Source organism: Danio aesculapii, chromosome 20, assembly GCF_903798145.1.
Source record: "Danio aesculapii chromosome 20, fDanAes4.1, whole genome shotgun sequence".
Lineage (NCBI taxonomy): Eukaryota > Metazoa > Chordata > Actinopteri > Cypriniformes > Danionidae > Danio > Danio aesculapii.
In genome coordinates this window covers 26,697,741-26,723,196 of record NC_079454.1, presented here as the reverse complement: position 1 = coordinate 26,723,196, position 25,456 = coordinate 26,697,741, and the positions used below count along the sequence as shown (strand labels likewise).

Sequence of the window (25,456 nt, the reverse complement as noted above, 5' to 3'; positions counted from 1 at the left end):
GATTCGCAAAGATGACTCGGACAGTTCAGTTGAGAAACTCGCGCTTTAAGATGACGTTTCTGTGTTGCTTGAAAGAACGTCCAATCGGAGATCGAGATTTTCACTCGGGGAGAGATTTGAAAGTTTAGTCGAACCGCTGCGTGAAAGCAAAATCTGTTTATGTTGGTCGAATAAACTTAGTTTGTAGTAGAATTGGTTCATGCAACATGCCTTTATATAAAGATCAGTTCAAGAGAAATAACGATGTGTTCAGAAACACGATGGAAGCGATTTTTCAAAAGGTAATTGTTTTTGATGCAAACGTACGTTTAAGAGAGTGCCTGTAAGTTAAATGCCCATAAAGCTATGTTTTACTTTAAGTCATGTTTTATGTCCGTTTTAGTATTCCAATCTAAGCGATCCTGGAATAGACATCTGTCTGAAAACGATGACCTGCAGGACTGGAAGAGGTAGGCGAAAATGTCGAAATTATCAGCTGATGCTTTTACTGTTGTGATATTTAATGTGACTTATTTTGTTTATTACATACTTATAGGTCCTGTGCCCATTGACAGTGCTGAGGGAGAACGTGAGCTGGAAGCATTAAAGGTGCAAATAATATCAAAATCTATCCAAGAAGATAGATTCATAGACTTTTTCTAACATGTATATTTAGCTGATTTCTACTTTTCTGGATTTGATGATGATGCTATTCAGTTGTTCAAAAAGAGCATGATCTGTTCATTTTCTATGTGTGTTTTTTGGCTCATTACATTTATTATTTCTTTTAAAACATCCAGACTCGAGTTAAAGCAGACTATTCAATGAGGGGTAAGAAACTTTTTATATATTTGGAGTCATTAAAATAAGCTGTTTTGACTATAATGCCATTTTACATTTTATCTCTTGATCCTCTATTTTGTAGAATTTGAAGACCGGGAAAATGATCATGTAGGTTGAAGAGAAATGATAGATTTTGCTTCTTCTTGTGACTTGATTATGATTTGAATAGATTCAGGGGCCTTCAATTGATCTGTCATTGATTTTCATGTCCATTTATATGTTTTCCCCTCACAAATGCAACCAAACTATGACTAGGATCATGACGACAGCTCATTGACTTCTGAAACGACACAAGCAATAACAAGAGTAAATAAATGGATATATCTATAAATTGCTTCAGCTCTACGTAAACAAGCATGTGTTGTAATGTTTTTTAACTTCTGTTTTGTTACTCCACCATTTTCAGATGGACATGTCAGGGGTCACCGAGGATGATCTTAATGGCTCTGGTCAACAGGAAAACAGCGAAAATCTATGTAAGAAATGAGTATATAAGTTTGAAATAAACAATACTGATATACTTAAGAAATAAATGTGTGTAAGAAAACAAATCTGTAATTTTGAGCTTTCAAAGTCATACCTTTGTGATCCTCATCTAGGGAACGGAGCTGAGTCATTCCAGCAATCAGTGAATTTGAACACCACATCTCCTGGGTCTTTGTGGAGTGAGTCCTCTCTGCCCAAAGAAGTGAATGAGGAACTGGAGAAAACTTTGAGTAGCAATGGAAGCACCCTTTTGGATGTCTATTCCAGCATGCTCAACCAGATTGGTGAAGCATACCGGCGCCAACGCTTGACTGATACGGCGAGATCTGTGGTGCAGAAGTATCGCCGAAATTACTGGCATGCTGGTTCAACGCACCGCAACACATCTTTAAAAAACAGACACAGCTGCACATTAAACAAAACAACAGAGATCTCATTCACCAGTCAAATTCAAAGTCCTGCTCAAAAAAACATTGGCAACTGTTTCAAGGGTAGTCCCAAACTACAAAATCTACTCAAGAACAAACTAAAGTCTTCACCACTCAATGTATCCTACGAGTCCAGTGCCTGTTTTTACTCACCCAGAAGGAACAGTGTAGATGTGAGCGGCGTGACGGATCAGTCTGCATGGATTGATGTAGCCTCATCCAGGAAGCCGGAGCAGAATCCAGCTCGTGTGATTGATTTCTCTACACCTCCACGTTCTGGTTCACCCTCACTTAGTGACCAATCTCCAGATCTGGACCAGACCTATGATGTTGAACCAACATCTCATGCTGTTCCAACCTCATCCATCTTGACATCTCCACGACAAAGCAGAGCAGGTCTGTCTATTATTGACCCGAGAGGAACATCAATGATCTCCCAACTCTCTTCATTAGACAAAGACTGTTTCAGGGACAGCCTACATTCTTCTCTTCCCTCGCCTCAGCGTGGCATCATTGGTATCTTATCTCCAAATGGGAAAAGCACCTTCAGACCAAGCATTCTGAACACGGAAAGACAAATAAACTCAATAGGAAGTCCAAAGAGAAGGTCTCCTGTAATCCACCAAGATCTTCATAGATCTTCTTATGGTGCCAAACAGGTGCCGTTTTCATCACAAAGACAACCTGTTTATGATCACACTGATCAAAATTCCTCTAAGGTAGAGAGTCGGTCTCATTTAACACCATTCAAACGCCAACGCTCTTTTTCTGGCTCCCCGTCCACATGCTCATTCAGTGAATCTCAAATCGATGCCGAGTTCAGAAAGCTGTACCACCACTTCATCTGCCGTGGCACATCATCACCCTGTGCTTCTTCCCAATGTCACCTGTGCGAAAGAAACACAAAGGAGAGCTTTCAAAGCCCTGGCTTTTCCTCCTCCAGCATGTCTGCTCTAGCTTTGACGCCTCTGAGAGCCAAGCTTAAGAAACGCAGCCGTCAGCCTGAAGTGGAAGAGTCACTCCGGTTCAAACGCTTCCGAGAGAGTCGTTCCCCACTGAAACATCTCCAGCTGACAGACAGACACACGAGCCCTCAAATGTTTGATCTTCATGAGGACAAACAAGCTTGGGACAGAGGCGTCCTCCTGCAGTGCCCCAGTCCAGGCTTCCTCAGGGGAACCGGAAACCTCAGAAGAATAAGGGAGGCGAAATTGAAGATGCAGATGAACCAACATGCTCTGTCTTTGGTAAAAGCATTATTGGCGTGACTATTTACATATTTATAAGGACAGGTCACCAAAAAGTAAAATCCTGTCATCAATTACTTATTAAAACATTTGAAAATATTAACAAATAAAATATATTGGCAATAAAGATATAAAATATCTGGTTTCTGATATTTTGTTGCTTTGATTTTTATTTCCTAATCTTTTTATAGAGTATATGACAATATCAACAAAAATATTGATCCTAGCATATTAGTGTGATTTCTGAAGGACCATGCGGCACTGCAGATTTACAATTCAGCCTGAAAAAGGGTTATTTTAAATATTTTTAGGATAATTGATAAATATTGTGTGTATTTTTGATCAAATAAATGCAGGCCTGTTGAGCATTAAGAGCATCTTCATTATTAAAAAGTACATAAATGCAGTAAAACAGTGATTTTTTTTTTTTTTCAGAGAGATGCCCCAAGCGGAGTCCACCTACTTGAAGGTTTGTGGCTACACTTATTTTTTTCATGGTATCTGTATTTTGCTGTTTTAAACACACATCAAGTCTTTGTTTTATTTCAACAGCTGCGTCCCCTATGAGACATTTTAACCAAGTTACCGCATCACACTCTCCAAGGTAATTACAGCACTGTCAAATCTAAAAAAAATGCTTTAAATATCTATAAACAATTTTTCTACTAATATCTATCCAAATGAATAATTTTAAATACTATATTATATTTAGACATTAGTTTCCCAGTGATGGGTTGCAGTTGGAAGGGCATCCGCTGCGTAAAACATATGCTGAATAAGTTGGCGGTTCATTCCGCTGTGGCAACCCCAGATTAATAAAGGAATTAAGCTGAAAAGAAAATGAATGAACGAGTTGGACATTAGGATTTTCTAGATAATACATTTGATAGTGTTACTAAACGAATGAGGTTAACTTTGAACGTAAAAATAGGAAACAGATTTACAGTTAAATATCACGTATAGCAAAAAAACAACAACAAATATGTTATTGTATATTGAAGTTTTTCAATATACATGTCAGTATATGCCAATGAAACTTTCCAGATTTTTGAGGTTTGCTCTCAAGTCAAGCTCACATTGCAGGACTGTTAAGATGGCCTGAATCACTGTGGGATTCACACTACACAAGATTTCTTGTTATAGGAACATGCATACAACCCAACACAGATATGCACACACTAAGAAATTTGATTGAGGTAAATGGCAAAAAAGCAATTATGAGATTTTTTCAGTCTGCATTGTGATTGGCTGGGTTAGTTTCAATTTGTTCTTGCATTGTGCACTCATTATTTCAGGGGTGTCAAACTCCGTTCCTGCACAATTTAGTTCAAACCCAAAACCTGAAGGACTCAGTTTGATTAGGTGTGTTTAATTAAGGTCGGAACTAAATAGTGTAGAGCTGTGGCCCTCCAGGAACTGAGTTTAACACCTGTGCTATATGATCTAATACCTGTAACATCAAACAGTTTTGAAAATATTGCAGCTTTTCTGACAATAGTTCATATCCAGTCAAAGTCAACAGATAAATCAAGCAAGAAGTCATGTACGGTGAGCTTGACTGAAGAAAACGTAGATGTAATCTTTACAGGTGATTAAGAATGTTTTCTTCAGTCTGTCCAGGAGGCGACTGCAGTACAGTCTTCTACAGTGAAGAACCACAGCCTGCATGTATCCCCTTAAGGAGGAAATCCTACATATTTCAACAATTCTTTTAAGTTCACCCTAGTGAAAACTCAGAGGGTGACCTGAAGTCAAATTGAAGACTTTTTTGTATTTAAATATATGCATGTACATGTTAATGAAGCTGTTTGTTATGTTGTTGTTTCATAAATCTCTCTATCCTGCATTTTAATATTGTAAATTTTAATAGAATGATTGTTTTTAATAACATGTGCATTGACAAATAGTATGTTTATCTGTAAATAATTACAATGTATTGTTCAAACCTTTTTTAATAAACAAATGTACGCTTCACATACACAGGTTTCGCATTTCTTGTAGATTAACAAAGGCAGAACAGTCTGTTTCTTAATATCCAGGGTCGCTAATGCTAATATTGATTTTAATCTTGCTCTGAATAAGAACAAAGCTCACATTTTTGGAAAGATGGAGTGTTTGATGAGAATCTTAGTTGTTTAAAAACTGACAGTGACAGAAATACTTCTAGAGCAAAGTTTAATGGAATGTTTGAGAATACATGTAGGGATTTTTATTTAATTCTAACACAGTATATGGCCAGCAATATTTTCACAACATTTACAGCTGTGTCAAATGTTAAAGCAGCATCAGTTTTCTTTTTTTAAATTGGTCATATTAACAAAGGACTTCAAGACAAACCAAACCTACTGTATACAGAAATGACTAGACATTAATGGAGGGCTGAAATTCACCACTCCAGCTCCACTGGGTATTTTCCTGTGAGGCAGGCTGTACAGTGGCCAATTCTAGTGGTCTTAGTGGTGGAGCTGATCCTCTCGTCTTTTCCATGTGACTCGATCCCACCTTGAACAGCAGATACCAGGCCTTCAACAGACAGATAGCGCACACTTGTAGCACCTGTTCAAAATAAAGGTGGGGAGGATAATTAAATATCTTTAAATTGCTTGGAAATACTTAATATAATTTGTGTATTATGGAATCCTGTTTCCTCCACATGATTTTTAAAATGAAAAAAATAAAAAGTCTTGCATTTGAGTTTCTCACATTTGCCTCTTGCAATATAAAAAAAAACATTCTGACCTTTATTCTGATTGAGTTACTCTAATTTAAATAACATTTTTGAAAAACAGATTAAGAATAGCAAGATTTTTATTCACAAGCCATCTTTCACTTACACATTTACATTTCGCAATTAAACTCAGAACACGAAGTCAGAATGGTAATAGACCATTATAGATTTTTTTAAAATTCTGTTCTGAAAAGAAAGGCCTGAGTGATGGCATACGTCTTTTTCATAATAAAAAGATGACAATTTGTCAACTATTTTTATTTCTTGTAAATGGCATGTGCCGGTATCACATTTTCATGCTGCGATTAATTGATTGAGCTTTTATCACGGTATACGGTATTATCACGATACTGTAATTTTACAAGAGAAACAGGTAAAAAAACACAAAAAACTTCAGTTTCGTCAACTTAGTAACTTTAATAACTTTTTAATTAACTAAAAGTACTTCAAACATTTAAATACAAATAAATAAAACAATACACAATATAAAAGTAAACTTGAGCAATTATATCAAAGTGAATGTGCAAAGGGAAACCGTCTTCGATCAGCAATCCCTCCGCATTTTTTTGGAACCCAAAATATTTCCAAACCTCTGACTTTTTTTTTTTGAAGGGGGATAAATTGTCGGCAGCGTTCCTCCTTCCGCCATGCTTCTTCATGAGGATTAGAGAGCGGTGGCAGCGGCGGCGCGCACTGTGTGCACACAGTGCTTCTACATGCGGGGATTGTTTACATCAGAGTGCGCATCAGTTCTGCGCAGCATATACGCAGTGTTTCTTCAAGCGGTTGATGGAAAATAAGCTAAGGCGCGTTCTAAGAATATAAATTCGGATCTATTATTTTTCACGGTATTTTGAAGTGCCCGCGATAACAATATCGTGCATATTCATTACCGTGATTTATCACATTACCGAATACCGGCACAAGCCTACTTGTAATTGATTTAATAAGCCATCTTGCAATTCTGAGTGTACATCTCACAATTTAAAATAAAGACAATGCAGTTTATTCTTAATCTTGTGCTGAAAACACGCTTCAGTAGAGTTTAGACTTTTAAACCTTAGCAATAATGCAAATCTCTGCATCTCCACCTACCAATATAACCAGCTATATCCTTAAACTCTGGTTTGTTTGCGATTAGCTCTTCTTTGGTAGGAATGTTGATTCCCATGTAACATGGGAATCGAATCGGAGGTGATGCAACCCGAATATGGACCTGTGGTATAATAAGACAACCAAGATGTTTCAGTGGAAAAAAAAAAAGACCAAACCAGAAACAATATCGTAGTGATCCAAAAGCATTTGTACCTCTGTTGCGCCTGCTTCCTTCAGCAGTTTAATAATAGGTGAAATGGTGTTTCCCCTCACAATGGAATCATCAATGAGCACCACTCGTTTGCCAGCGAAGTTGTCAGTCAATGCCCCAAACTTCTTGGCGACTCCAAGCTGACGCAGGCGAGTGTTTGGTTGAATGAAGGTTCTGCCCACGTATCGGTTTTTACAAAGCACCTCTACATATGGAAGGCCCGACTAAAAGTGACAGAATGAAATGTAATGAGTCACCAATGAAACATTAAGACATTTATAGTATCCTTATTACTGACTTGTTGTGCGTATCCTAATGCTGCAGGCGTGGCTGATTCTGGAACAGTGCTGACCACATCAGCATCAGTGGGCGCCTCGATGGCTAACTGACGCCCACAGCGCTGCCTCACTGTGTACACCATCTGACCTGGAACACACAAACAGCACTTAATTCACCTAGAAGTAGACAGTTATACCATGAAATATTAATTATTGAATACAACATATTTTATATTTTACATCTAAAATGTTGGTTAGATTTTAAAAGATTTTATTTTGTTTATATTTGTGAAGACAAAGCTAAATATACACCGGTCAATAACCCAGTCTTCATGTGACATCTCACATGATCCTTCAGAAATCATTTTAATATGCTTATTTTCTGCTCGAGGAGCATGCATTGTGATTATTTGTGCTGGTTATTATTGTTTTGAAACAGTGTAAAAAAAATGTTCGATTTTTTAACAGATAGAAAGTTAGTGGAAATGGAAATAGCTACCAAATTTACAAACATCTCTCATTTTTGATCATTCTAATGGGGTAATTTACTCCTGAAAATATTGCCTTTAAAAACCCTTAGCTGTCTATAGATGTAAAGGACAGAAAAAGGGCTTTAGCATCTCTTTCTGCCAAAAATGTTAGCAAACTGAGTATACAAAAATGTGGAAGTATGATTTATAATTAAAGCATTTTTAATCATATGATAGGCTTTAGCTAACACATATACAGCCATACCCATATCACATGTATAGCCATATAACATGTATAGTTGGTACATTATTACTGATATTTTAATAATACAAAGCTTTGTGCCTATATTCATAAAGTATTCATTCCTTCTAAAAATTAAATCTTAATGCCTGATTTTAGACATTTTGAACTTACCTTCAAACATGGAGTCTGGCCTGGCAAAGTAAACATATTCAAATATACAAAATGCAGGAAGATCTCCTTCTGGTCGTGGCACAACACTTAGACTCTCCACACCATTTTTAGATATCTGGACAATCTCTCCAGGCTTTACCTCACGATAATACCTGACAAAAAATACAACCAAATAAACAATAAATAAAATAACCAATAGAATATGCAGTAGCTGTGTGGACAGAGCCTAAAGCATGAAAAATGCACTTTTAATATTCAGATCTGCGCAAAACATACTTTGCTCCAATCGATTGGAAGCTACAGGACTCAGATGAAACCACCCAGCCTTCTGTGTCTGCTTCTCCAGCACCTACAGTGGGGAAAAAAATAAGTTTAGCATCATTTAAATAGCACGGTCAGCATCAAAAAATGCAGGAAACAAAATTAAACTACAGCATTAGGCAAACTAAGTGATAATATTAAAGTTAATTGTTAAGAGCCTGAATGCTTCTCATTACAAGAAAGGAAAGCTTTTTAATGCATGTTCTTAAATCCAACATAAACTAGACCCAAAGTCAGAGCAGACGCAGAGAAGTCTTCATTTTAAAGCCTGTTATATCACACACCTGAGCTGTGTAGTTTGGAGATTGGCACTAAGCGTCCGATACAGAGAGGTCTGTTTCCATAGGGGTCTCTCACAGCATAGATCACATCTTTATACATCACAAGCAGCGAGTATGATGTAGGAGTCTCTGTCATCAGGTTTTTAATACTGAGTAGAGCAAATAAATGCATTTAAATCAAGAACTCCACAAGTGAACTTAATTTAGCAATCAGAAAGATTGACATGGATTGAGCGGTGACTCAATCAGATGCACAGAACTTACCGAGCGACCCAATCAGGAGTGTCGAGCTCCTCCATGGGTGGAGTCAAAGCAAGGAGCTGGGTGATGAGTTCACTGTCTGAACAGGTGGACAGACCAACACCATGGCGCATAACCTACAACACACAAATACAATTCATCAAGTAAAAAAATCCATTCCAGTAAAGTTGTGCGGTAAATGTTCAGCAATAGGCAGACAAACAAGACCCTCTTATTCATGTCAGATATGTTACTGTACAAACTGAAATAACACACTCATAGATAAGTACCATTACTTGACCCCCCAAAAAAGTGCAAGCACAGTAAAATATTTGTTCTAAATACTCAAAGTATGAGTAAAAAGTAGCCCTTCTAAAAAAGTAGTCAAGAGTAGGGAGTATTACGCTGTGAAAATGAATCCATCTTGTCTGCACATTAGAAATGTAGCTTACATCAGTGCCATTTCCTTTTTAATGGTTTTTCTAAGTACAAGTTAAATTATTTGCCATTCAAGGACTATAAATTTAAAATGTGAGATTCATTTAATGTCAGAACTCATTACATGAATATATCCACCTATAAGCAGACAGAAAGAAGTTTGATGCCGTTACATGCGGAGCAAAATCATTAACCTAAAAATCTAAAATAAGAGGCAAAAACCTTGTGCAGCACTGACAGAAGATGTGCAATTTGGTCTTCTATTTGAAAACGAAACATACTGTAGTGCATTTAGTTATTGTTTAGTCTGCACGAAACGAAAGTTGAATTGTCTTTTAAATCTCATATTGTGATGTACATCAGATTCAAATGGTCCTGAAAAAAGAAATATATATATAGGGCAGTGCATGGTTTTGTCCCCTGGGAACTGATTGGATTACTTGAATTGGCCGTAGCCCAAATGAAGGAAGATTGGCGAATGGATTGTTTGCAGCATTTATAAAGCGTTTATCTGTAGGTCAGTCATTCTGATGCAGTTTTTCTATGCGCAGTTTGATTGAATGAGAAACATAGGTTTGATTAGTGAACTTAGCCAATCACAATGACTGCAGGTTGAAGGTAAATAGTGCATTAAATGTAGCAGTAAAACTACACACTTTTTTAAGCTACATTGTAAAGAAAATTCCTGAGAAAATACAAAATTACAGTAATTTGAGTATTTGTAATTCATTACTTTCAAGTCCATTCAGAAATACAAAATTGTTAGTGGTCGGCAAAAACACTGATGCAAAAAAAAACAAACAAACAAGCAGTTTACAATTCATAGTATGAGCAAAATGTAATTTTTGTTTTAGACCACAAACTACTTTACATCTTCTAAATGTAAAACATGTAACGTTTTCTGGTATTATCTTAATTTTTAGACATCACAATGATAATGTTACCTTCAGAAGAGTTTAAAAAGCAATACTTAGAGGAACTCATGAATACATTATTACCAAATGTCAATTAAAAGAATTCTGCAATTTTGTTTTAATCTATAACCTAATCTTTTTTAATCTGTAGCTTTTTACAATTAGATCCATACCAAATCCAGAGAAACTAAATTTTCAATTGGTTTCTTAAGTTATACTAAGCAAACATCCAATCGATGACACTGACTCCATATATATATTTATATGCAAATGAGGACATTATGCCATGTTTGAGGATTTTACACTGAGAAACTTTACCAGCCTAAACTGACTTAAAGGATTGCTGTGCTGCAGTGAAGTAGAACAGATAGCATATTTCTTATCTTTAGGATGGATTACATACTGTGTGTTGAAATGTGTTTTTTAAAAGATACTGAAAACTGTGACATCATATTGCAAGTATTAGTGTCCTTAAAAACTATGCATACTCAAAGCCTATTCTGACTGCATCTTGAAAATATCAAAGCCCACCTTCTTGCGCAGTGCGGAGGCATTGACCAGTTCTCCATTGTGTGCCACTGCGATCTTGCCATGCAGGGTGTCTACAACAAAAGGCTGGCAGTTATGCAGCTCTGAGATGCCCGTGGTGGAGTAGCGTGTGTGTCCAATGCCAAGGTTACCATAGCGCAGTTTCAGCAAATCCTCTGGTTTAAAAGCCGTATTCACTAAACCCATTCCCTGTGTAAGAGAGAGTGAGGAGCAATTATGTCAGGCATGTCTAATCTTGAATTCTCTGCAGTATGTTGACATATGTTGGCCCACGGGAGAGGAACAAATCATATTTGCAGTGAGGAATAGATGCTTTATACATTGAAATGTTGTTATTCCTGCTGCATTACCTTCAGGGTGGAGAATGTTGGGGGGTTTGTTCCAGTACTTGTGACAATTCCAGCACTCTCCTGACCCCTATTTAACACAGAGCATGCAAAACAAGGAATTTGATCAAATAAATGCAACAATGGCAATCCCATACAGACTGATTGCAACATTTAAAAGGCACCTAAAAACGCATCTTTAACATATCACTTATCTTAAAAATAAATTCTTAATCCTTAGCTACTTTAGCTTGCATTTTTATAACAAAATCAGAAGCTTCTCTTTACACTAAATTGCTTGATCGCTTGCTTATTGTCAGTCACTTTGGATAAAATGATTTATTAAATGACAAGAGGCAGAGATTTTTTGTACAATTAAAAATATGTACTGCCCCTAATCTTTTGAATGCTAGTGTATACTGACATCCAAAAATGTGGATGATGCAAAAACTAAAAAATTCAGTTGCCAGTGACATCCCTTTAACAATCACTGGGTTTATGTAACAGTTTTAAAAGGTGTTTTGGCCACTCATTTACATATAAATGGTTTTTAAGGGCATATAGAAACCTATTAATGTCATTTGCATGATTATGGTTCACAGCATTTTCAGTATTTTTCACAGTTTGCCATTATCTCATTGTAAACCTACCAATTTTGTCACTGAGTGAAAGATTTGCAGTGATCTTAACATAGCCTCCATGAAAACACCCACTCCATGTAAAACAAAAGGGGTTAAAACAAAAGCTTCTCATATGATTGTGATCTGTAAGTGTACTGACTTTAAAAATCACCATTATATATATATATATATATATATATATATATATATATATACATATATATACATATATATATATATATATATATATATATAGTATTACGTATGTAATGGATCACTGATCACAACTCACGGTTTGGGCCGCATGTGACCTGCGGATTAATACTTTTTTAAAACTTTACTAAATTTGTAACAATCACAGAGAGATCGCCTCTCACGTTATTCAAATCACATGTATGAAAGCATTAAAATTTACAGGAAATCTTAAATGATGATGAAAGAAGTCGTGGTAGGTTATTCGGGATGTGGTGGGTTTCTTAGGTTATTAAAGGTGTTTTCTGTCACCACTTGTTTAACCTGCATTAATGCATTCAGTGTAAGCTGCACAATAATCATTAAAAGACCGGGGTCTCAACACCCATGCAACAAATAATAATTGATGGCCATTTGCATGTTTATTAATCCTTCGAATAGATGCATTAAAATCTGTTTGAAAAACGCAAAAATCAAAGTATTTATTTATCAAAAATGATCCATCTAGCAATGAAACAAAGTTGAGTGTAAAGCTGAATAATTTATTGAAAATGAGACTAAAAATATACATTGTGTTATCAGCAACAGTAGGAGTAACAGTGAATTTTTCACAGTACTGAATATTTTACTATTTATTTTATTCAGCTGATTATTTCTTCATCTTGTTTTTAATAATATTACAGATTCTAAGTTCTGTTTGTGAAAACCAAAACTTGCTTGCAGTACTGTTTCTGTAATAAATGAAAAGCAAATTACATGCGTCTCCTCCCCTTTTTAGCTAATCCGAAAAATGGTCCGATCCGTGACTAAAAAAACCATAATGTGATCTGAACCGTGATATTTGTGATCCGTTACACCACTAATATATAACGTCTTTAAAAAAGAATTATTTTTGAAAACAACTGCAAACTGGTGGTGTTTGTTCAAGTGATACTGCAGTTGTGAGCCATTAGAAACATGTTTTTGCAAGACTGGATAGAGAAAAATGTGTCCCTCCCTTTCTCCCACCAACAAAATCGAAATCAAGCTAGATCTGTTTTATATGAGTGAATTACTGCACAAAGTGTGACTAAAGCAGATCAAACCGGTTTATGTGAAGTGGTTAGACAGAGAGAGAGGGGGAGGGAGAGAGAGAGAGAGATAGAGGGCAGAAACACAGTGAGCACAGGGAGAAACACAGAGACTGAAAGCACAAGGCTTTAATGTGCACACATCTCATCCCAAAAGATGAGACTAAATAACCAAAAAGACATTAAGAATAGATGTGCTGGAGTAGCCAAACACATCTGAGCCATTTCCACGTGTCTTATTGAGGATGATCGACGCAGCAAGTGTAGCTCGTTCGCCAAGCCACTTCTCACATTTCCTCCCCCGCCCTCCCCCGACACACACAGCTTAAGCCAGTCATGAGGCTGTTCTCGGTCACATGGTCGCTTCTAACTGGCTCAGTCGTCTGGTTGCCTTGGACACTGAGCTTAAAGTCAACAGGGAGGGGGAGCAGAGAGGATAAAGGCAGAGGCGCACCAACAGAAGCCATTTCTAGGAGAGCTTAGAAACATGGAGCCTGAAACAGACCCACAAAGGCATGCCGGAGAGGACAAGAGACAGAGGGACACAGCTGGTCACTGGAGAGGAGAGGAAGTGAAAACTCTGCTCACAGTGTGGAGGGAAAGACTAGCCTGGGAGGAGGAAGAGAGCAGGGCCAAGTATGAGGCCATCTCAAGCCGCCTAAGAGAGCTTGGCGTGTGTAAAGACTGGCTTGAATGCAAGGCCCAGAGTAGGAGCATGGCTCTTCCAGACTGGAGGCCACCGCAGGGCATCTACAAACGATCTTCTGCCGATAGCAGGGCACCAAACCAAAGGCCTTACGTGACAGAGGAAGAGCCCACAGCTGGCAGAAGAGAGGAGGCTACTGCAGTGCCAGGTCTTCAGGAAGGTAATATTCACACAATAATAAAAACTACAATTATGATTTTACACGTTCAGTTTAGAATTAAAATTAATATTTCAATAAATACCTAATTTAAACAATGCAAATTGAAGAAGTTTTATAATTGTTTTTCTCATAAAATGACATAGGGGACTCTTGAGACCAAAGAAGTCTCAATATGACTTAAAATGATGATACATTTTTCATTTATTAAAAATTAATGAAAAAAATTCATTATATTAAGCAGCTATAAAAATATAATCACAAAAATAAAATTTAGTTTTTTTCAGTTAACCTCACAAGGCAATCACATTGTGTTTTTCTGGGTAGAAATTGTGAGTTAAAAACCCACCTGGTGGTTCCCATTAAGCCCCATTGTTTACACTATGTTCTTCTGCCTAATGTTGCCAAACCTGTTAAGCGAGAACTATCTGTTTCTAGGTCTGGAAGGAGGGAGGCACTGGTCTGACAAGGAGGTTCGAGCTCTCCTTACTGTTTGGGGAGACAAGGAGGTTCACAAACAGCTCCAACGCTCCCACAGAAACAAGGCCATCTTTCAGGAGATGGCACACCGGCTGGAACGCCAACATGGCGTGGTGCGAGACTGGAGACAGTGTCGCACCAAATACAAGAACATGAAATATGATTACAAAGTCAGCAAGAGTCAAGGCCGGCCAATAAGGTTCTTTGCTGAGCTTGATACAATAATGCAGGGAAAAGACTTTGAGGGTAGATTTGAGGATGACGAGTCACCTAGGAATATACCAAACAGGGATCACCTGGCCATGAGGCGTGAACCTATGGAAGAGCAGGTTATCAAGATTGATGATGGTCAGATTTCTATTATTAACTGCAATGATATTAAACAGCTAAATGGTTAAGGTACTAAATACAGAAGTTTACTTATTCCATTTTTCTTTTAGATGAAAGTCTAGCAGAGATGCAAACTATGATGAATGCTGCCACTCATCCATTGATCGCAAGAGATTCAAGTGAGTTCCAGTGGAAACTGACAAAGACAAATGTTGTTTAAAAACCAAATTCCTCAAACACCTTGTTTCTTTTTTCAGCGTCAACATCAGCATCTGCAAACGAGATGAATGTCATCACAGTGCATGACTCAGGGAGAAACTGGAGTGAGGATGAAGTGGCTGCGCTGCTTCAAATCTGGGCTGAAGAAGGGATTCAACGACAGCTTCAGGGCTCAACCAGAAATAAAGACATATTTGTGCAGATTTCACGCAGGCTTCTTCAGCAGGGTGTGGAACGGGACTGGAAACAATGCCGAACCAAGTACAAAAACCTGAAGTATCTCTACCGCTCTCTGCAGCGAGGAAAAGCCGATATCGGCGATCCTCGCCGTGTCATGAGGTTTTACGAACAGCTGGATTCACTTTTGTCCAAGCCTACAAGAAGCCGAATGAGTTATGCAGAGTTTTCTGAAACAAATCGTTTACGAAGGAGCTCCAGGATGTTTTCTCCATCATCATTTGAGGAGCCCTCCATGGGTGGACTTCCACAAGAAGACAATGACATTGATGCAGTAAGATATGATCAGCCATCCATGGATGAGGTACCTTTAGGGTCTCCTGCCACTTCTGCAAGGGTCTTTCAGAACCAGGCTGAGACCCAAACAATTTTAACAAGATCAGAAGAAGTGTCAAATGTTGAGTTTGGGATACCCGTTATGAATTCCACAATAATGAGGCCAACTGGCAGCCCTCAGATAGAATATGAGCAGCATCTGTCCTCTGACTCCATCTCTGCTGTTATATATGATGACAGTCATAAGTACAGAAGGATTCCAGGTAACAAAATTGATTGAAAAGTGGTTCCCAACTGGTTTTGCATCAGATCAGACACATCATGTGGCAACCCAAAGCATGATCAAATTGGTTCATCAAATAAAAGTAAACTAAATGCAGCAAAGTAACAAAGTCATTTAAATGAAATATAATAATTTAAATTAAACACAATATTTCTTAAAGCTATATTTGTATTCTAGGTAATATTTTTTTTCTCTTGGCATGATTCTACAAGGGATGTTTGAGAATGACCTGTCCATGCTGGCATTTTCAACCATGTGACCTGAATGTGTTCCAAATTTATTCACAATTATACACAAATGCTACACAAACTACAAGCTAAAAACAAACAAAAAATACATTTAAATGTGCCTTTTTTTATCTTTCCCTGCTGCTGGTGATGCTAACAGTCCAGAGCATTTTTAGTCATGACCCTACAGTTGAGAACCACTGAATCATACCACACAAATATACATAATGTGACTTTTATTTGCCTTTTCTCACTATGTGTGAAGTGAACTGCATATATTTTCAATGTAGACAATAGTGACCCATCATACACAAGAGGAGAGCATGAGCCGGCTAGAAAAGGAAGAAAGAGGAAAGCTGCAGATGAAGGTTTTTTTGATTACATTCTCCTCTTTTTAAAGACAAATTGTCAGAATAAATCTTGTGACTTCAGTTTGACTAACAGAATCAAGACAGGAGCAAGAATAAATTCATAAGGATACATGGAATGCATTTATTATCATTAAGAAGTGATTTCATTTATAGACAATACAACAGTGGCAAAACAAACAATCTTGCACCTTTCTGGAAGTTGAAATGAAAATCATGACGATATAACGATTAATATAAAGAGTAGCATATTAAGAAACTGTGGAAAAAACATTCTTTGACCCATATAACACTGTTAACTATATCTTGTGTGTTTAGGAGATCGTTTGCTTTGTAAACAGTTTCATCAGAGCACAGACGATGGAGAGAGCAGCACAGATTGGTCAGAGAATATAGACTTCCAATGCAAAGAAGAAGACGATCAATACTTTCCGATCATGGAGATCACCTCTGTGTGTTCAATGGCATCTAATGCAATCACGTCTGAACAGTCGGTGAGACTCAGAACAATGGAAGCTTATTGATTTGCGATTCAACTGCATAGCAGCTGGGTTTTGCAGACAGTAACTGAATGTGATTTATTTAAATATATCAGCATTTATAAAGCTTTTTATCTTTAGGAAAACAAGATCAGCCAACTGCAAAAATCACAACCACAGGCAGACTAATGCAGTTAAAATTATGTAAACCAGCCAGAGATTATTCACTGGGGTTAGCTGAATTAAGCTGATGTTCCAACAGACACACTAAATAATGCGCCAAAATAATCTAAAAACCAACAATAACTTTAAAAAACATTAAACCATCTTAAATTAAAGGGATAGTTCCCCCAAAAATGAAAATTTACTCACTATTTATTCTCCTTCAGGTGGTTCCAAACCTTTATGAAAGTTTTCTTCTGTTGAATGCAAAATAAGTTATATTGAAGGAAGCTGAAAACCGGTAACCATTAACTTTCATAGTAGGTAAAACAAATACAACGGTTACAGGTTTCCAGCATTTATTCTAAATATTTCCATTTGTGTTCAACAGAAGAAAGTCAAACAGGATTGAGACAAGTGAAGGGTGAGTAAATGATGACAGAATATTTATTTGAGTTAACTATCCCTTTAAGCATTTATAAAGTACTTCAATTTGCTATTTAAAAAATATCAGAAAGCTTTGTGTTTCGAATTAAATGTGTTTAACGTTACATGTAAATACATTCTTCTAAAAGTGTTATCTTATATCTGCTGAGACCTACGGAAGGCAATGACACAACTTATTGAATTTTGGGCTCTCAAAATTACAGACTGGGGTCAGAGGTGGGTGGTCCTTATGTTTTAAAAGGCTAAAACAATCAAATCATAATTTAATCGTTGCTTGGTTTAGATGCAAATTAGGTCTAAATGGTCCATATTAAAACAGTCTAACAGATTTTCTGGAGTTAACTGTTTTACGATGGTCTTCAACCATTTTCTCCAAACATAAAATGCAATAGAAAAAACAGCAAACCAGTGTATACTGGTTCAAGTATATTTTGATAAGGTTTTTTTTCGTTGTTTGTTATAGTACAGAAACAGTACATCCAAAACAACCTCAAGTCACATTACAGGAACCAGTAACTTTCACACTTACCTGTGCTGTAAAGCAACAAGTCCAAGTGTCAGAATCTGCGCGACCTCCAGTTGTGTTGGCCATTCGCCTGCAGCCACACAGCCGAACACCCCGCACTCCTCTCCGATGCCCGACTCTTCAAACTCCATGTCCTCCTCTCAGTGGAGCTCACTGGGTTAGTAGTGTAAGTTAGCCTGTGTTTCCACGCTGGCTAGAGTCACTCGAAGCACGTGTTTCCTCGCACAGCGGAACATGCAGAAGAGGATCTGGCAACACAGCAGCTCGAATGACCAAAACACCAGTTTAGAAATCCACGTTAGAGCAGATGAAAAAATGAAGTTGTTGTTTTTTTGTCAAAGAAAAGCAAGTTTTGTCAAATCGATAACAAAAAACGTTAAAAGTCGAAACTACTCAATATCTTGCGTCACGCGCCCAAACTTCAATGTTGTTTCCAAAGATGTGTCGTATTATAAATGTTTGCTTCTAAACAGCATCACTCAATAGATAAAACGTCTATCTTCCAAAAGCATGCAGATTAAGATTTTGTCCACGTGGTAAAGATGGCATTACTCTGATTGGTTTTTATGAATCGGCAGAGTGTCGTAACGCTTTACTCTCGTGAAAATAAATGAGTTCAGTCTCACCCCTCTTCTTCGTCGAACTTTATAATCAGCCTTCATCTCAAGCACAGCGCGCGTGTCTTAAACCCGACCGCACCGATTAATCAAGTTTCTCATCATTTCTTTTATTTTGCAGGAAAAACAAATCTCAACAAGAATGTCGACTGCAACAGGTAAGTTAGATTTTACTCTTCTGCTCGATTGTCTCTCTCTGTGTGCACCATGTTTAGTGCTGTGCAGTTGCGCAGTGAATATAAAGTATACCCATGTGGCACGATTCATTGTTCAGTTCTTATGTTTTATGGTAGATTCGTAACCACAATTGGTAATAATACTAGATCTACTAACATGGTAGTATAAATACTATGGTAGTGTGATTAACTTTTTAACTTTGAAAGATGAATCAATCTGAGCCTAAATAAATAAATAAAAAATTGTAAAGATGTATAAAATTATTGGGAGTAAAGAAAGAAAAGTTATTGGAAATGTAGCCCTGTTAGCTTTTGTTTTTTCATCATCCAAAAATAAAATAAAATAAAATAAAATAAAATATATATATATATATATATATATATATATATATATATATATATATATATATATATATATATATATATATATATATATATATAAGTTAAAATGCTTTAACCCTTTAACTGCCCAACCAAGAAAAAAAAATGTTTGGATTTCATTTCTTAACTTCTAATTTCACTAGTTAACACACTCAATGCATTTTTTCCCCCAACATATCCTATATTTCTAAAATATCAACCTTTACCAATGGTTGATATGTCGGTTTATGGTAAAAGTACAGGAATTAATGCATCTACTATGAAAAATGTGAAAGTATGAAGAGTAAGACCAACTTATTTATAAACATAATCAAAATAAAATGTTTTTATATACTAAATCACCTTTATTTATTTGGAGTATGCCATACAATATTTCAGATTTTCATTTAACATGTTTTTTTTTAAATAATAAAACCAAAATCAAGTGTAGTAGTGCAACAGGATTTTTTATTTTTTATTTTTTTGGTAAACCAACAATTCTCTGTGTGTGTAAACCAACCATTATTTAAAACGGTCATTCTTTAAATGACTTTAACAGTAATTATTTAAAACAGTCAGATATGGTCAACTATTTGGTAGAGCAGGCAGTTAAAGAGTTAAAATAGTAAGTAGTTTAACAATCAGGAAAAAACCCCAATTATATTTAAAAATAAATGAATTTAAAAAGTAAGGCAAGTTTATTTATATAGCACATTTCATACACAGTGGCAATTCAAAGTGCTTTACATAAACAGAAATAAAAGAAACAAGTATAAGAGAAATAAAAACAAATAATAGAAATGGTAAAAATAACATTAAAAAAGTACCCCAAAGTAAAGCATTTTTAATAAAATGATCAAATATTTCATATTAACTTTGAGTCATTATAAGTCATTATGCTTTCTTATGGTTGCTCCAGACCTCAAAATCCAAAAAAAAAAAAAAAAAAAAAAAAAGTGAATAGGTTTAGGAATTAGATTTTGAGAATTGAAAAAATGTTTTCTAGTTTTCCTATTAAATTACAAAAATCTTTCAAGTTGATTACATCTTATTAATTTGCTTAATGTTTTTCACATTACCATTATTTCACAGTGTAATTGCTTCACATTTTTCTTCTTTCAATAAAGACATTTTAATTATTATTGCAGTTATAAAATCGATTGACAAACTGCTTTCTAGGGCTACATTCATTTTATCCGTATGTCTGCCTCCACTGCAAGTTTCTATGTTTTGCATGTTAAAATCATATTCATATCATCAATTATTGTGTTGTTACTTTGTTTTTGTGTAGAACTGAAACTAGGTCAAAAGCTGAATGAGGGGAAGACCAAGCAGATCTTTGAGATTGTGGATGAGCCAGGCCATGTCCTGGTCCAGTCTAAAGATCAGATCACAGCGGGCAATGCGGTTCGGAAGGATCAGATGGAGGGCAAAGCTGTTATTGCCAACAAGACCACCAGCTGTGTGTTCAAACTTTTACAAGATGCTGGTGAGCTGCTTTTTTGTCATTTCACTTTCTAAGTTTCTTGAAGGTGTATCTAAACCTTCAAGAGGAAAACGGAAAGATGTCAGAGGTCTCTAGATGAGATTTGCTTTTAAAATAGTTCCTCAGCAATTTTAGTCAATTGAAAATGGTGCGTGTACCATGTGCTGCTCCTGAGTTTTTTACTGTCTTGTGACTTCCACACTTCCTTTAATTAAACCTGATAATACACGCATGCTGTGTTGAGGATAGTAGGACTGCTGTTCCAGTTACACCATGTGAAAGTGTATCATTTATCATAACATCACCATTATCTACTTGAAAGTGCTGCTAATGAACTAGAACATTTAGTGTCTACTGAAAGGATGCACCAAGTAATGTGAATAATTTCCTTCAGGGCTTAAGACCGCATTTGTCAGGCAGCATTCTGACACTGCATTTGTGGCATCTCGATGCGAAATGATACCCATTGAATGGGTCTGCAGACGCATCGCCACGGGCTCCTTCCTCAAACGCAACCCTGGGGTCAAAGAAGGCTACCGCTTCACTCCTTTAAAAATGGAGATGTTCTTTAAGGTGAGGATCTGATTTTTATAAATAAAGACTTTATCACATATCAAATGTAATTCCAGGCCATTTCACACACTGATCTTTTTTTCGTCCATTTTTTGCTCAGGATGATGCCAATAATGACCCTCAGTGGTCAGAAGAGCAGCTATTGGCGGCTGGTTTTGATCTGGCTGGACTGACTATTGGTCGCTGTGAGGTGGATATCATGAGCAAAAGCACGGTGGCCATTTTTGAAGTCCTGGAGAAGGCTTGGGCCACCCAGGACTGCACGCTGGTGGATATGAAAGTAAGAAACCGGAGTGAAACCATAAACTACAGCGTAGTTATAAGAGTAATGACACAGAAGAGAAGACCATGCTGTTCCTTATTATTGTAATGATCAGATTACTTCATTGTAAACATATTTTACACTTATATCTTCACAGGACACTATATATTGTATAACTGCAGGTTAACTATGCATATGCAGTAGTCAACATTTGAAATGGGGCTGCACACTATTGGAAAACTGACATTAATTAAATGCGATTTTATATATTGTGATATAAATGCAATTTCAGCAGATGACTTAAGTAGCTTGTTAAGAATTCATGAGTTTTAGATCGATTGGGATGATTTTATAGGGGAGCATATCTGCATAAATATAATGAAAAAATGACAAGCAAAGATAAATGCGACAGAAAAGATGCAAATAAACAAGGATTTATGATTCTCTGGAGAGTCAAACAGTATTCAGAAGCAGAAATGAAATAATCAATAATAATAATAATAATAATAATAATAATAATAATAATAATAATAATAACACTGTATCCTTTTATTTGAATAAATAATTACATAATGTACAATCAACCTTTAAGCTACAAATGTTTAATTTATTGTGCCCAAATGGCTTAAATTTGCTTCAGATACTTACAGTCAGGTCTTAAAAACACATACAAATAATAAACGTTCACTCTAAGGTTAAAATCTGAAAATACTCCACTATGTATGTATTGTCTGGTCAACTATACTCTCAATTACATTGCAGATCCCTGTGACTATTGGGGACTTGCACATTGCGATATCGATGCTGAAATGATATATTGTTCAGCCCTAATTTGAAATAGATCAAAATTCTCCAAGAAAAGTGTTGTTCAATAGGTTTTTTTTTTTTTTAAACCACTTTAAATGTTGACTACAGTGTATTTCTGAACACCTTAACTCTATCTGATTTTGAATGTAATATAATAATGTGCACGTTTTTGTGAATTTGATATGAAACTTTGGAATAATTATTGTGAAAACTCTCTTTAAACAAACTTTTAATAAATAAAAAAAGAATTGAGCTGAAAAGCAGAATGTTGATGTCCATCATAGAGGACTAATCTCCATCATCTGTCATTTTAGATAGAATTTGGTGTAAATGTGACCACTAAGGAAATTGTGCTGGCTGATGTGATTGACAATGATTCATGGAGGCTCTGGCCGGCTGGAGATCGCAGCCAGCAGAAAGACAAACAGGTAAAGAGCCAAACATTTGAATATCTAAAACATTCCACCTTGTGCATTAGGTAAATGTAGTTTGATATTAATCTGATGAAGCATGTGTTTTTCTGCTTTAATCATGCTCTTTCTAGAAGCATGGGAGATTAATATGAGTATGACTGACTGTCTGTCTGTAAAATGCTATGGTCTATTTAGGTGTACCGGGACCTGAAAGAAGTCACTCCTGAGGCCATGCAGATGGTGAAGAGGAACTTTGAGTGGGTCGCAGAGCGAGTTAAGGTATCATTGTTTAGAAAATGGTCATTTTTGATGTGTTTGCATTTCTACGCTTTTCACAATTTGGACATATCAGTCGTACTATTCTTTCCCTGTATACTTTAAAACGCCATAATTAAAACACGTTTGAGCAAATTAGTTTAGTGTCTAATTTATGAGTATTTTTATTTTCAATGTCTGAACTGCATCCTAAATTGATAGTTATCAATGAATAGACACGAGTTATCATTTTCTTACCCTTAACTTTTTTTATTTTCCTGTTGAACACAAAAGAAGAGATTTTAAAGGAAGCTGAAAACCTGTAATGATTTACTTTCATAGTATGAAAAACAAATCCTATGGAAGTCAATGATTACAGGTTTCCAACATTTCTCTAAATATCTTCTTTTGTATTCAACAGAAGAAACTAAACTATTAAAGGTTTAGAACAAGGGAGAGTAACTGATCACAGAAAAATATTTCATATTTGCATAAACTATCCCAGATCACACTTCTAATTTCGAATGGGTCCAATTAATGAGCTCAAACTCAGTTTTACCTCGGATTTTAAGTACACTTACATCTTAAAAAAAATCTAGCAACAACCAATGCGTAGAACCAAGTCTGCGTCCTAATTTGTAACGCCTTTTTGTCATAAATGCTTCGTTGCAGCTTTAAACAAGACTTAAATGCTGAAGGTTGACTGCAGTCAATTTTACTAATCATAAATCACACAAGGAAGCTGAACATTAACACAGAGCTCTGCAATCTGATGCTCTTTACTTTTTAGTTTCAGCCTTGTTAAACTTCGAAGACCTTAATGACCCACCATCCCCCTTTCTCCAATAAAAGCCTTTTTACAAAAGTGAAACCAACCTTTTGTGTTTGTTTGTTTATAGCTGCTCCTGGACTCTCAGGCGAGAGGAAGGGTGGTAGTTCTGATGGGCTCCACCTCAGACGTGGCTCACTGTGAGAAGATCCGTAAAGCCTGTGCTTCATACGGCATTCCCTGCCACCTCAGAGTCAGCTCTGCACATAAAGGCCCTGATGAGACACTCCGCATTAAAGCTGAATATGAGGGTATGACCAATCAAAAACGCAATCTTTCCACTTTCCTCATTTTTCATTATCAAGATAATGTGAAAACTGTGTTTGGAGTTCAGTGTTGCTTATTAACTGACTTATCAATGTTTTTCTTCTCAGGTGATGGAGAGCCTACTATCTTTGTTGCAGTGGCAGGCAGAAGTAACGGCTTGGGCCCTGTGATGTCAGGAAACACTGCTTATCCAGTTATTAACTGTCCTCCTATAACCCCTGACTGGGGCGCTCAGGACATCTGGTCATCTCTTCGCATGCCTAGTGGTAGATTTAATTTAGATATTTTAATCGAAGTCTTTTACCGACCGCTTTTAACAATGGTACACAGTGCAGTTTTATTGTACGCATTGCTAAACGTTTCTCCCATTCTTACCCCTTCAGGTCTGGGCTGCTCCACTGTTCTTTCCCCTGAAGCTGCTGCTCAGTTTGCGGCGCAGATCCTGGGTCTAAACAACCATTTGGTTTGGGCCAAACTTCGGGCATCCATGCTGAACACTTGGGTTTCCCTGAAACAGGCTGACAAAAAGATGCAAGAATGCAGCCTTTAATAGACCATCGCTTTTTGCATTTCCACCTGATATTTTGTGCACACAACAGTCATTGCCTTTGACAAGCCTGTGTGAAATGCTGACCTAGAGTTTATTTGCAATAACAACATTTCAAGTGTACATTTTATATCAATAAAACATTCCTCATTTACATTTGTCTCCGGTTATCTTGATTATAATCCACATTCTAGAGATAAACAGTACTTGTCTCAGACCTTGGTGAGTTGTTTGGAATACATTGTTAACTCTTGACCCTTTTTTGATGAACTGATAAACATTGTATAATAGTAGTTATAAACTATGGTCTGTGTACTAGCAAAACCATGATTCAATTGTTGTTACCAACTATAAACGTATTTTTATTCCCATGTGAAAAAAATACTGTAGTAATTTATCGTAAATACCACAGTGTTTTTAAAGCATACTACTTGTAAGTTCTTATATCTGTTGTAAATCTATAGCAATATAGACAAATGACCCAATACTGTAGTTTTCTTTAACTATGGGATATATTATACTTTAAAACAACACTTTTACTGTAGTGTAAACCATTTGAGCAGAGTATAACCCGATAAATGAAGAGAACTCAAACCAACTGAGTACTGTAAAACCCAGTAAGTTAAGGCAACTGAAACCGATTGCTACCAACCATTTGAGTTAAACTAATCTATATGAGTACTGTGAACTTACTTCATTTAAGTTGAAGTAATAAAGTATTAACTCATTACCTTCAACACGGAGTTCAAAACTCTTCAAATGAGTAGAATTAACTTAGTAAATTTTGAGTTAACTACACTCATTTCATTTGATAAAGTCGACTGTTGGGTTTTACA

At 36.4% G+C, this 25,456-nt stretch overlaps 3 protein-coding genes across 4 annotated transcripts; 2 read left to right on the top strand and 1 right to left on the bottom strand.

The window, feature by feature from the left end:
- The first annotated feature begins 115 nt into the window (after positions 1-115).
- On the top strand, positions 116-4,939 carry si:dkeyp-117h8.4 (uncharacterized protein LOC572032 homolog). Of its 2 annotated transcripts, XM_056445492.1 has the most exons (10): positions 116-281; positions 383-449; positions 536-588; positions 780-810; positions 905-930; positions 1,229-1,298; positions 1,422-2,983; positions 3,419-3,452; positions 3,536-3,587; positions 4,595-4,939. In XM_056445492.1, exons 1-10 carry the CDS (start codon positions 207-209, stop codon positions 4,632-4,634), a joined length of 2,010 nt encoding a protein of 669 aa, XP_056301467.1. In that variant the 5' UTR covers positions 116-206; the 3' UTR covers positions 4,635-4,939. The 2 variants fall into 2 exon arrangements, with proteins under 2 accessions (XP_056301467.1, XP_056301466.1); XM_056445491.1 differs by lacking the exons at positions 116-281; positions 383-449; positions 536-588; positions 780-810 and having other exon boundaries at positions 891-1,128; positions 4,595-4,938.
- Position 4,940: 1 nt separating this feature from the next.
- Positions 4,941-23,964, bottom strand: ppat (phosphoribosyl pyrophosphate amidotransferase). Its single transcript, XM_056445493.1, has 12 exons — positions 23,854-23,964; positions 18,032-18,276; positions 11,274-11,340; positions 10,906-11,112; positions 9,047-9,159; positions 8,786-8,931; positions 8,457-8,529; positions 8,181-8,332; positions 7,316-7,443; positions 7,020-7,241; positions 6,807-6,927; positions 4,941-5,539 (listed from the first exon to the last, which is right to left on the bottom strand). Exons 2-12 carry the CDS (start codon positions 18,157-18,159, stop codon positions 5,370-5,372), a joined length of 1,527 nt encoding a protein of 508 aa, XP_056301468.1. The 5' UTR covers positions 18,160-18,276; positions 23,854-23,964; the 3' UTR covers positions 4,941-5,369.
- Positions 13,576-24,774, top strand: paics (phosphoribosylaminoimidazole carboxylase, phosphoribosylaminoimidazole succinocarboxamide synthetase). The gene is made up of 15 exons (XM_056445490.1): positions 13,576-13,997; positions 14,433-14,822; positions 14,915-14,983; positions 15,062-15,799; positions 16,337-16,414; positions 16,733-16,908; positions 18,767-18,803; positions 20,473-20,670; positions 21,062-21,240; positions 21,341-21,520; positions 22,624-22,737; positions 22,918-23,001; positions 23,877-24,057; positions 24,181-24,339; positions 24,457-24,774. Exons 1-15 carry the CDS (start codon positions 13,619-13,621, stop codon positions 24,621-24,623), a joined length of 3,129 nt encoding a protein of 1,042 aa, XP_056301465.1. The 5' UTR covers positions 13,576-13,618; the 3' UTR covers positions 24,624-24,774.
- The last annotated feature ends 682 nt before the right edge of the window (positions 24,775-25,456 follow it).